At 39.2% G+C, this 12,834-nt stretch overlaps 1 protein-coding gene across 1 annotated transcript in view; it reads left to right on the forward strand.

Moving 5' to 3' along the window:
* The first annotated feature begins 19 nt into the window (after nt 1-19).
* The window catches only part of LOC138026466 (guanine nucleotide-binding protein-like 1), a 22,146-nt gene continuing 9,331 nt past the window's right edge, over nt 20-12,834 (forward strand). The window contains exons 1-9 of the mRNA XM_068873836.1: nt 20-176; nt 264-426; nt 1,128-1,215; nt 5,941-5,986; nt 7,426-7,577; nt 8,144-8,215; nt 9,265-9,342; nt 10,130-10,262; nt 11,781-11,873. Coding sequence (XP_068729937.1) covers nt 92-176; nt 264-426; nt 1,128-1,215; nt 5,941-5,986; nt 7,426-7,577; nt 8,144-8,215; nt 9,265-9,342; nt 10,130-10,262; nt 11,781-11,873 — 910 coding nt within the window. The 5' untranslated portion in view covers nt 20-91. The remainder of the gene's footprint in view (nt 177-263; nt 427-1,127; nt 1,216-5,940; nt 5,987-7,425; nt 7,578-8,143; nt 8,216-9,264; nt 9,343-10,129; nt 10,263-11,780; nt 11,874-12,834) is intronic.

Here is a 12,834-nt window from a genome sequence, read left to right on the forward strand (position 1 = left end):
TGGTAAACTTCACGCCGTCTTACTTGACCAGTTATTTACACCACTTGTCTTGGTTGATGTGATACATTTGTCGTCAACCAACTGGAAAAAAATGCCGCGAAAAAAACCTTTCAGTAACAAACAAAAAAAGAAACAATTGCAGGACAAACGGGATAAGAAACGCCAATTTGGCCTTGGTATGTTTTGAGGAATAGCCGCTAATAAACAAGCCATTTGCTCGACAGCTGTCAAATTTCTTTTTGAAAATTTACTTTGTCATACAGAGGAGGCAAACAAGTCCTCAAACGATGGCAATTCCGCAGATACAGAAGGAGAAGGAGAATCAGAGATTGGTGAAATAAAATCGCCAGACATCGACAAGACTGTCAAATTTCACAATCAACCTGTTCGTTTACTTGACGGACACAGGAAACATGATCCGAACAGGTAACGTATATAGTCTTGAATATTCCTCCTTGCAAATAATCCCTTGAGGCATTCCCCCTAGATGAGTTGTATTATACATTTTTAATAACTTCATCGCATACACATATAAATAAGCTTTATTGATTCTTCAATTTGAAAGCCAATATCTTAAGTTCTAATTTTTTTTTTCGGAAGTCGTTGTTGTAAAATGTGTACGAAATTTCAATTAAACTCACAATATACATGTGCATGTAGTTATTTTTTGCATTAAACCTTAAATGGGCTAATAATCAGTTACATCTCACACAGTAGAAAAGTTTTATAGTATGGGATATTAGTTGCAGTCAAATTGTCATTTGAATTTTGTAAAGCCTTGGAATAGGTTTGATAGTCGAAAATGGCGTAAAAATAACGGAATAAACAAAAAAACTGCACGACTCTGAGAAATGAGGGGTTTTTTATTGTACTTTTTTATTTATTTTATTTTATTTAATTTTATGTATTTACAATACATTTTATTACTTACAAACACTGACAAAAATTAGACAAACAGAAAATGAAACAAAAAGGGCTTTACGGTACTTGACAGACAACAGACACCTAAATAGAAAGCTATTATTAAATGATATTATGATTGTTGTACTTGCTGTTCTCATACTCTTCTACACATCAGTGAAAGTTTAAATGTGATATATACATGCTGACACATTGTTCTACTCTAGGTATCGTCTGCAGTTTGATCGTGAATCTAAGTCTGAAATTGAAGCAAGAAAAAAGGCAGCTCAAGAACCCCTTCAATTTGTAGCACAGGTTTGGAATCTACTTCTTCGTATAATCAATGTTTACACAACCTTAAAAAAAACACTCAAAATCTTTTAGGATCTACCAATAATTATTAATGATTCCAGAAAACTATCCTGGAAGATGAAGATCTCGTTAAAAATTTGAAGCTCTTCATTGCATAAACTAATTGGGGTGACTTGAAAATGAAGACCCCAAGACCCTGAACACTCGAAAACTTGAAAACGAAGAAAGTAACCCAAAACCCTCAATTTGGCTAACCCTAGGCATAAAGTTGGTTTTTTGGGGCTAGGGTTAGCCAATTTGAGGGTTTTAGGTTACTTAATTTGTTTTTGAGTTTTTGGGGCTTAGGGTTTTAGGGTCTTAAGGACGGTGCCTACTAATTAAAGATATTTTTGCCCTGGTGTGTGACTATGCTGGAAATGTAGATCTTAACAAGTGTTATTGAAATCCAAAACGAAAATTGGGGGTAACAACGCATTTTTAAAAGATAATTCATGAATAATACAGTCAACTCTCTCATAGCGACCACTTCTCGTAAGTGACCACCTCCCGTAAGCGACCACTTCGTAAACAACCGTTTTGTCTCTCAGTTAAATACTGTTCCCAGAGCTCTCTCGTAAGCGACCACCACTCAAATTTCTAAAGCGACCGCGACCACTTTTTAGGCCAGAAATTTGACATATTCTTTTGTTTTCTGTTTCTGGTAAGTGACCACCCAACATAATCATATATGATCATTAGTGAATCACTTCTCAGAAGTTACAAAAGTTCAATTTTTAATGACGCTACCCCGGACTGCTGACAGATAATAACAGTTTACATTAATTGTTACAGTGATCTGTCCCAAAATGATATACTGTCAGTACAAAGTTTCATCAGAAGAATGCATAGATTGCCCAGGCGCTATTCAATGTGAAATATGCCAGTGCTTTCAATCTTTTCTTTAAGCCATGGAATAGAAATGTCATTGTCTCCGTAGAAAATGTAACTGCAGGGAATTTCCAGTCCATAACCTGCTCCTCGATTTACACGTTTTCCTGTTATAATGGTCTTTCCATTGTTTGTCCTTCGTTTCAAGAATTTGCTAACATACTGAGACATATGTAATGGTATGTGGCCGACAATTTCGTCTTCTTTTGATACGGTGTTGGGATGTTCGGCTTCAGTAAAATTTCTTGACAGCGGCCTCACTACTGCAACTGCATTTCCATCTTTTTCATTCAGTGGCTCAAGTTTCAGTCTACGTTGCTCACCAATTTCGGGAACCCATGTTGTTTCATCCTTGTAGACATGATAACCTCGTATGAATGAATGAACCGTGATGATTGAAAAATTCTTTTTCTCCATGTCGACTTCAAACGGAGCGAATCGATGCTGAATGATCAGCAAATGACGTAGATTTTCAGTTCTGTTACAGCACGTGTTACACGTTGGTTGCGTGGTGGGTGTTCAAGATTGATTGGCATCTGCACTTTGTATCCTTAACGCGTGAGATAAAGATAAAATACTCGTGGGAATTTCCCACATTTGTACATGCACGTGTGCTCAACAGGGTTAAAGATGAGGAACTGTGTTAAATGCTCAAGTCTTACGAATTATATTTGTCTGAAGTGTGCAAAACCTGTCTGTAACAAGTCTAAAGCATGTTCATCCCCTGCTGATGAAGACAGCCTAGGCTGGAAAGCTGGTGTATCGGTGGCTTATTGCGTTTCTTGTTCTGACGTGCCGACCCCGAAGGTAGCCAAGCAAGCAAGAATCCCAGTTAAGGACAGCAAACCAGTTACAAAGAAATTCACAGCGAAGAAGCCACCAATGCCCCCACAAGCTAATGATTGTCAAAGGAAATGTCTTTCCCTAAAAGAAAAAATAGAAGTCATCCGGAAATCTAACGAGGGTAACAGCACGAGAAAGTTAGCGAAAATATTTGATTGCGGGAAAACACAGATTGTCAAAATCCTGAAGCAGAAAGCTAAGATTCTCGAATCGTGGAACTCTAATGAAGGAGCTCAATCTCAAAAGAGATTGAATGTTGAAAAGTATGGCGAAATCAATGGTTTGTTGTGGAAATGGTATACCAGAGCAAGAGAGTCAAATATCCCTGTTGATGGCCCCATGCTGGTCGAAGAAGCACGAATCATAGCTGAGAGAATTGGAGATGACACATTTAAAGGAACAAGTGGTTGGCTAGACAAGTGGAAAAAGAGACATAACATCGGCCAAATGAACATTGCTGGGGAAGAGGGAGATGTAAGCCAAGAGACGATAGACAGCTGGAATGAAAGATTGAAAGAGCTAACTAGGGGCTACTCACCGAGGGATATATGGAATGAGGACGAAACTGGCTGTTTTTGGAAGGCGACGCCTCAGAAATCGCTCTCTCAAAAGGGGAAACGCTGTAGGGGCGGCAAGAATGCGAAGCAACGAATAACTGCTGCATTCTTTGTGAATGCAGCGGGCGACAAAGAGGCCCTTATTGTGATAGGAAGTAGCAGACGACCGCGCTGCTTCGCACGTTTGGCAAATCCATCATACCCCTGCGGTGCCCAGTACTTCAGCAACGAGAAGGCGTGGATGAGAACCGAGATAATGGTTACTATCCTTACCAGGTTGAACAACCGTCTGAAAAGAGAGGAAAGGCATATTATCCTTTTCTTAGACAATGCACCATGTCATCCACCCTCGCTGACAGACATGTTCTCCAACATTAAAGTGGCCTTTCTACCGAAGAACACCACATCGCGCATGCAGCCTCTGGATGCAGGTATAATCAAGGTGTGGAAGATCTACTACAAACGGAAGTTGCTGCGGCATATCGTTAGTCAAGTTGACGGAGAACACTCTGCCAGCGAGATAGTAAAGTCTGTGAACCTCCTAATGGCCATGCAATGGATCGTAAATGCGTGGGACAAAGTCAAGTGCGAGGTAATCAGTAAGTGTTTCAGACATGTTGGAATGTACCCCTCAGCCTTGGATTTGGATGAAGATGACGATAACCCGTTTGCCGGCGAGGAGTTACTAGACCTTGAAGCCCTGGTGCAGAAGATGTCTAAGAAAGGTATTGACGCTGCACCCTATGCTGCCTTCGACGATGATGCGGACGCCTATTACTCCTTAGATCCCGCCGACCCTGACTGGAGGGAGACCCTACGAGATGAGGTTATCACTACTCACTCAAACAGCAACAAGACGGAAATAGCAACTGATTCCGACAGTGATGATAGCAGTGACGATGCTCCCTTACCAATCCCAGCGGTGCAAACAGTTAAAGGAGCACTTGATCTCGTGCGTCAGATCGCTGAGTTTGCAGATTATCGAAGTTGCGAGGAGTTGTCCACTGCAGTCACGAAAGTGTCTGATATTCTTGTTGACATGAGGCTTAAGTCACAGAAGCAATCGAGCATTCTAGATTTTGTGGATAAGCGGTCGAATGCGACCGAGTAATGTAAATACATTATCAAGATTTCAAGTATATGCATCCCATGTTTGACGTTGTTTTCCTAGGTTTTGTTCGGTTTAAATTTCAGGTGATTTTCATTAACGTGAGACACATTGACAAGTACAGTGTACACTCCACTCTACCTTTCCCGAAACTTGTTGCATGTGAAAAAAATCAAATAAATTAGTTTCTATTTGCCTAATTTTAGCTGATTAGGTAATTTGTTTATGTAATTAATTGATCAATCCAGTGTTACACTTATTTTGTTGATCTTTCCCGTAAGCGACCACCTCCCGTAAGCGACCACTTTGTCGTGCACCAAGGGTGGTCGCTTACGAGAGAGTTGACTGTATTTGTAAAATACAAAGCAATGTATGGCGTTCTTTTTCAAATTGAAGCTTGATTATGTCTCAAAAATGCATGGTTACCCCCAATTTTCTTTTTGGATACCAAGAGTACTTACTAAGATCTACTCTCTCTGGATAGTTTTAAACCGCGCAAAAATATCCCTGTTTTACTAAGCGTCACTGATAGGAAATCTGAGTATCTCGAGATGCGCAGAAAGTATGCAATAACAATAGTAGGCACAGTCCTTAAAGTCTCCATTTTCAAGACACCCAACTAATTGCATGGATCATAATTTGGGGATCTATTGAAGACCTTGACTAGGCCACATGTATGGCCCTGTAAATGCTGGTACATTTTTAATTTTTTCCTTATGGAATGACCACACAGAGCACTAACAAAATGCTGATGCCAACCTTAAATTTTTAGATGCTTATACAAATTCTTGGCTTCGTTTTTGAATTTATGAATTAAAGATTTTCACAAGCTGGAGCATGGATGTCTAGTATCCTGGATGTTGCTAACTAGTTTGCTTTTGGTTTCTTGCTAATTGAGACCAAGAAAGCATTTCTTGAAAGTGCCGAGACCCGAGACGAAGGGGAAGTGTGAAACTTTGCCAATGTTTTGTTTTCTTGGGTCTTGAAAACATGGTTCAAGCTCACTACTTCATGTAAAGCAGATCTTAATTTCTTGGTTATTGCTGTTCGGGCCGAAAGCACTTTCCAAATTTTTGAGAAAAGGACCACAGTCTCCTTAAAGCCCCTTTATTATTCTGAGAAAGTGCTTGCGAAGCTGTAAGGCCTTGTTTTCAAAACTATATATCATTTCACCCAAATCTACTGTATTATAAAATGATTTGATCTGATCCAACACATGTCAGGAGATCTTGACTCTGATTAAATGTGTGGATATAACCAGCTTTGGTAAGTATATCTCTTTATCCTTTCTAGGAAAGTCTTGAGGTGAGCTTAGAAACCACATATAATCCTGGATCAGGTAAATAAAGCTTTACAACAGCGTCATAAAACATAGTTAATGGAGCGTGACTTGTTAGAGCTATCCTCCATTTGTCACGTTATTTCGTAAACAACACAAACGAGACATGAATGGACTCCTATATTCTAACAATTTGAACTAACTTCCTTTATCCTTGTCTTTAACACTGTCTGCTTACAGTTATATCCTTCATCTGGATTGGTGAAAAGCAACAACTATTCTCATTCATGTCGCGTTGAGTGCTACACAAGTTGTTTGTATTACTATTAGTCTATTAAGATGGTACGTTAGTCACCATTGGTTTAGTCCTAGACATTTGTCTCAGTATGAAAGGTCTAGTTAAGTCCAAAGTATCACTCTGTGAGCTCTTTAGTTTACTGTAAGGAGTACCTTTACTGTTTACGAATTTTATTCCACCCTCCCTCCCTTCGGGAGTTTTGTTGAGGTCAAGTCCAATAAATTTTGGTTCACTCCACGGTACACACTTCGGTTTAAGTCTCGCAGCGACTTCCCCAAGCTTCGGTGTTTTTCATGCTGTGCCATTTTAAGCTCTCTATCTGCCTTTGTTCTTGTCCGACCCAGCACATGCCAGCGGAGTTGGCTTGCAGTGCTGGGGAGATAAGGAGGCTTAAGCTATTTTTTACCGCCTGTACTCTTTCCATTATAGCACGATAGTGCTGCCATGGAGAATTAGGCCTGTATATAATTATTTGGCTTTTACTGGCCTACAACTTGTCCGATCCGGCACGGTTTGCCTCGTGCGTCGAGGAGATAAGTTCAGGCTTTTTAGTCACACCACGGAAGTCTTCTGTCACGCCTATCATGGAGCAGTGTCGCCCCCTTTTACGCCAACATTGTCTCTTACGTTTTGTTATTGTAGTGTGTTTAAATTAACCCATGGGAACTGCCACATCAATTAATATTGCAAAAAAAAAGAGGTATATGTCCATTGGGCTTGACTAGAAGTGAAACCTATGATTGTAAAATTTGATCTGTTGATTGTGGAGCCAATTCAACAGTCATGAGTTTGAATCCTATTAGATTCAGTCTCATTAAAGTACCCCTGTGATAAAAAAAATCACTTCCTACTTTCTTCAGATTTTGGACGTGTGTTTGCTTAACACCTGACTGGCAAAATTTTGAGCTTTGATTTTTATCCAAAAGCTGTTTACGTTTTGGGTGTAAGTTTTGGATTTCACGGTCCGCCATTACTCACTTTCAAAACTGACCAATTGGACCTCAGAGGGTTAACGTTGGATCCAGGAAAAAGTGACATCAAGGGCTCACTAGCTTAAAATCTCAGCTTTTGAATGAAGAATTGATTTTTTGGTCACAGGGGCACTTTAAAGCATTATAATAATAATTCTTTCAGACGGCTTAATTAATTAAGCTGCTTGCTTTACTGTGATGATCATTTTAACTTAAAAGGATATTTTTAGTGTTGGATATGCCAAAGCGACCTCCATGGAGTTATAGTATGAGCAAGGAACAAGTAGAGAGATCAGAGCAAGAGATGTTTGATAACTTTTTGGACAAGATATACAATGAATGCAAGCTTTCAGATCTCAGTTACTTTGAGCGTAACTTGGAGGTAATACAGCTTTGTTATTGCAATTTATAATTATGAAGCAGTTTGAAGTAAACTCTCTAGTATGGACAAGAAAATATAAATCTCTGTGTTTTAAAGTTGTATATATAATGCGCATTTGAACATTTTTACGGAAAATTGCACACTATAAATGCATTATTATTGTTAACGAGGATTCAAAGACTATAGACAACTGTTACAGCTACATTCTTTTTATTTTATCAAGCTGTGGGCAAATTCTTTTTCTTTATAGGTTTAGCTCTGCAAATACAGGATCACAACAGAATGAAAACTGCAAGGAAATCACTATTCAACTTCTTTTTTTGTCAAAATATCACCTTTTTTGAACTCAATCAGTAAAAGACTTGTCTGAATAACTGCTGAAAATTTGACCAAAATTGGACAAAAAAGCCAAAACCCAATAAGTCATTAAATGATTTTTACATAGTTACACACTTCAACAATTTAGTTACATGATGTTTGGAAATTTGTCAACTGGCTTCAATTACATCTACAGATGAAGTGCTACCTGGTATCAAACAAATTGATTTGTTTGTGTCAATTTGCAGACGTGGAGACAGCTGTGGAGAGTTTTAGAAGTGGCCGACATTGTTGTGCTTATCACAGACATACGTCATCCTGTAAGTGACACAATATTGGTAATTAGTTATACCAAAACTTTATTTTGTGGTCACTTGCTCCATTAAGAATTATTTTTTACTTTCCCCCTATTTTTCATTAAGAATTTACAGGACAAAGGAGTGGTTTTGATTCTTTTTTGGAGATCTTTTCATTCAGTATAAAAGTATGGTCACATGTAGTTTGTTTCCATTAATCCATTGACCCCTAAAGCGGCCCCATTTGACAAGTAAAAATGGTCTGGTGTTAGATAGAGTAAAATCTTTTAGGGATATCTCTCTCTCCTAGGGGTCATGTGGCTAAATTTAATTTACTAGGCAAAGTTAAATTGCAAGCCAATGCGGTCAGTGGTCTCTTCCTCAAGTGTACATGATCTGTGGGGTGACCACAGGGGCCTTTTGCTTATCTTGTGACTTATGTTGCGTCTTATGGGGGAGTCAGGATGGTTTGGTGGTCATCAACCTTACCTACCACCTCTTTGACCCGGGTTCAACTCTGGCTCCGGTCGTATGTGGGCTGAGTTTCGGTCGATCTCAATCTGACTCCAAGGGTTTTTCTCCGGGTACTCCCGTTTTCCTCCCTCCTCAAAATCGACTCCCGGCCTATTCCATCAGGCTGTGGTGCTGTGCTCCGAGGTCATACATGGGTCGTGTTCAGGGGCCGAGCGCCTAGCTGGCAGCACAGCTCCTTCGGTCGGACCTCATTGAGCTGTGCCCTTAGCAGTTCAGTCTCCGACTGCGAGAAAGGGCAATTAGCAGGTAAGATATTATTATTATTATTATGCCGGCATGTTTGAGCTGATCTTTGCAGATTTGTTACTTAAGCAAATCTTTGCGGATAGAGAACATACCGGTAGTTTTTGAGTGGTGGAGAGGTTGTTAACTCACTACCTCCTAAGGTGGCCTCTACTGACAGTTGAATAACAATCATCTGGCGTTAGACAGAGTAAAATCTATTACGTCTCACTCCTAGGAGTGAATGGGTTAAAGTGGACTATAATGTGCCTTTTGATTACAATTCATAATATTTGACATCACTTTTTCCTATTCAGGTTCTCCATTTTCCTCCAACTCTTTACAATCATGTTGTGCAGGACTTGAAAAAGAAAATAGTGCTTGTTTTAAACAAGGTAGATGAAATAATCCTTTAAGATGCCTACACCAAATTTAATGCTATAATAGCAGCAAATTAATATTATAATTATAATTTTATATCATGTGTCAATTAGCATATTTCTTTTCAATTTTACACATGCCATTAGTATACGTAGGGCTAATTAACACAAACTGGTGAAAGAGTAAATTATTTTAATACTCTGCCACCATTTTCCCCTTAGTTTTAATCGATCTAGTGATATGATAATCCAGCCATAACAACAACAGTAATAGTAATAAATTATTAATATTATAATGATCATGGTGCCGATAATAATGATGATGATAACATACTTAGGAGAACAACAATGTTGACATTCAAACATAGCAATAACAGTTGTTACATTGAAGAAATTATTAATTATTATAATAATTATAATAATATGTTTGCTTTAAGGTATTATTTGGCAAGATTAAGTGAACATATTATCTGGGTGATGTATTTCAGCTGGACAACAGAACAAAATAAGAAACTGAAGCAAAGAGTGTTTTCTGATACTGAAATATTTATCCTATAGAATTGTGTGCAGACATTACATCACAGGAACCATGTTGGTAAATTTTTAAAGCAAAGAAATACCATGGTCTTGTTGGTGTTCAAAAGTCATCTTGTGGGAGAAAAACTCTATTCGTATTCAAGTTTCAGGGAAAGTCCAACAACTAATCACTTAGTGTTAAATAGGCTTAGTAACACTGCTCTGTTAACAGAGTTCCTAATGTATGATACACAAAGTAATGATGTTTGATGTGAATTTTCTTCAGATAGATCTTGTAGCTCCAGAGTTGGTGACTGCTTGGAAACATTATTTCATATCCAAGTTTGAGCAACTCAATGTTGTGTGTTTTACATCATTTCCTAAAGATGAAGCCGAGCGTACAAAAGATCCTAGCAAAGGTAAGGTGGCTTCATTATTGTGCAGGGATATTGTCTTTTGTGTGTAAAGGTGAAAACACTGGAATTGTAACAGTTATAACTATTGTTTTATTCTACTCACTACTTTGAATCTGGTTGTCTGAGAACCTTGCATTTATTCTGGGAATATTAGGCAGAATGACCGATTAGGGAATAATCTGCTATCTGATAAGTCGCTAATGTGCAGGAAACATGTGCACGCCACTATGCATTGATGCATTGTGTAATTTAATTGGCCAAGGGTGCCAAAGTTGTCATGATTTCAAGTGATACTTTTGTATACTTCTAAAATCTCATCCTTGGCTTAATCCAGTTACCTCAAAATCGATTATTCCAAATATCACAAAAACCTCATACATTCCTTGTTCATAAAGTCAGTAATGTTTGTCCTTCTTGCTTATAGTCATGTGAACTGCAGGTCATATATACTTCACATTCATTCATTCATTCATTCAGATGTTTTATTGGCTCAGATGGTACAGTAGAACAGCGCGGCGCAGTCGCACGGTTATACGGGTGCGAGTCCCGTTAAAGGCTTCCTTTTTTTTGTTCAGGCTTCCGTTGCGTCGGCATGAGTTGCTTTCAACTGCAATGATCATTCTCAGTTACCCGGTATAGTCAGGAGTCCCGCCGCTAGCTCAATGTTACGTTTTGTTTGTTGTTTTTCTTTTTTTGGTGACCATGCTTGTACCGTATTTTAAACTGAAGGAAAGGAATCTATGTTCATTGAACCAGGACGTTACAAGTCGATAATTTCGATAGTCGATAAAAGTCGATCGTTGTCGATCAAATTCGATACTAATCAATCGACAAATATCGGATGTCGATAAAAGTCGATCACACAATTTTTTGTGATTATCGACTTTGATCGACTTTGATCGATTTCAATCGACAAGTATCGGAAATACAAAAAAAAAAAAAGGGTTTATGGCGGGAGACGAGGCTACAGTTGCCAAGCACAGTTTAATGAAGCAGGATTGGCTATGCCAAGACTTTATTTTACCGATTTACATTTATTTATTGATTTACGGTTTTTTATTCAACTTTATTGCCGTACGGATTTACTTTAAAGCTGTTTACATTTTCGTGGGCGATTGAAAAATGTGTCAGCATTTTTGACGATAAACTCGATATTCAGTTTGAAAATCTTGTGATTATCGACTTTTATCGACAAATTAAACTTGTCGATTGACAATTATCGACAAATATCGAGTATTATCGACTTATCGACTACGCTTTCGATGATCGACTTTGATCGACTTGTTACGTCCTGATTGAACATTCCGCTGTAAAGTCCTGTGAAAACCAAAGATTTCCAATTTTGTGGAGAAGACGGTTGCATGCGCCTATCTATGTGATGCGGTCTTTGAAAACGGCTCATGAATTACATTTATAGCATTAAATGTTAAAAGGGTGTGCGATATATGATCTTGACTCTGTGATGACATGATTGGTTTTTCCACCCATTTGTCCATTGACCCTTGCCTGTTTCTGTTGCAGTTTTGTCTAAGCGCCGTCGTCGAAAAAGATGTTTCTTTCCTGTTGGTCCTCGGAATCTTCTTGCAGCTTGTGAAAGCTTATGGGGCGATAAAAGTACGTTGCAACACTCAGTGCGTTCATAGATAGTGTGGCATCAAGGGCCCGAAGCTGTAAAACTCGCACTGACAGCGATGTTTTATTAATTTGGGGGGGGGAGGGGAGGGGAGGGAGTATGAATCGTAGATGAACAAGTAAATTCCGTTTAAGGTGTAATTCTCCAACGTCGCTCCTTCCCAGTCCTACCCTGCGAGCAGAGCCTCCTTTTGTATTTTTCTTTACTGAGGAGGAGAAAAGTAGGCTCTGCCCGAATCGCGTCAACTCTTTGAAGCCGCCGCAGCCCGAACTTCTGGACTAGTCAATCTTTTCTCTCGTCAAACTGGTTTTTCCAGTGCGAGCGTCCATTGAGTGACAAAACCGATGGTTATAATTGAGCCCGCTGGCATGAAAAACCAAGATGGCCGCGAGATCTGGCATATTAGGCTTGGGTTCGAGACTGTATCCTGGCAACATGCAGCGCATATTCAAAAAAGATCTTACTCGATTCATGCAGAGCCTTTCTCGAGAACGCCAAAATCGAGCAAGCAAAAGAAAGGCTCTGCTAGCAGGGTGTCCCAGTCCCTAATTGCGGCAATTAAAGACACCAAGGACGCAGACGCAATCGAGCGCAGTTTTATTCACACCTGCGAGTAAGGACACAAAGCTCCAAATTTGTGATTGTCTCTTTTAGCGCGATTCTCTGTTCCATTCACATTAGGAAATTTGAGAAACACTAAGGTGCAAATGCACGCGCATTACCTGTGTATGAAAATGTAAATTTTGCTTTTTTGTGCCTGTATCTGAGCGTGTCTTTCATTTACAGTTCTTTTTCGTAGATTCACACTTAACAATTGCGTAGATTGAAGCCTGAAAAATTCAGGGTTTCAACGGGGTTTGAACCCGTGACCTTGCGATACCGGTGCGACTCTCTAACCAGCTGAGCCATGAAGCCACTGACGTTGAGCGTCGCACCGGTATC

This window comes from Montipora capricornis, chromosome 2 (genome assembly GCF_036669925.1).
Source record: "Montipora capricornis isolate CH-2021 chromosome 2, ASM3666992v2, whole genome shotgun sequence".
Classification (NCBI taxonomy): Eukaryota; Metazoa; Cnidaria; class Anthozoa; order Scleractinia; family Acroporidae; genus Montipora; species Montipora capricornis.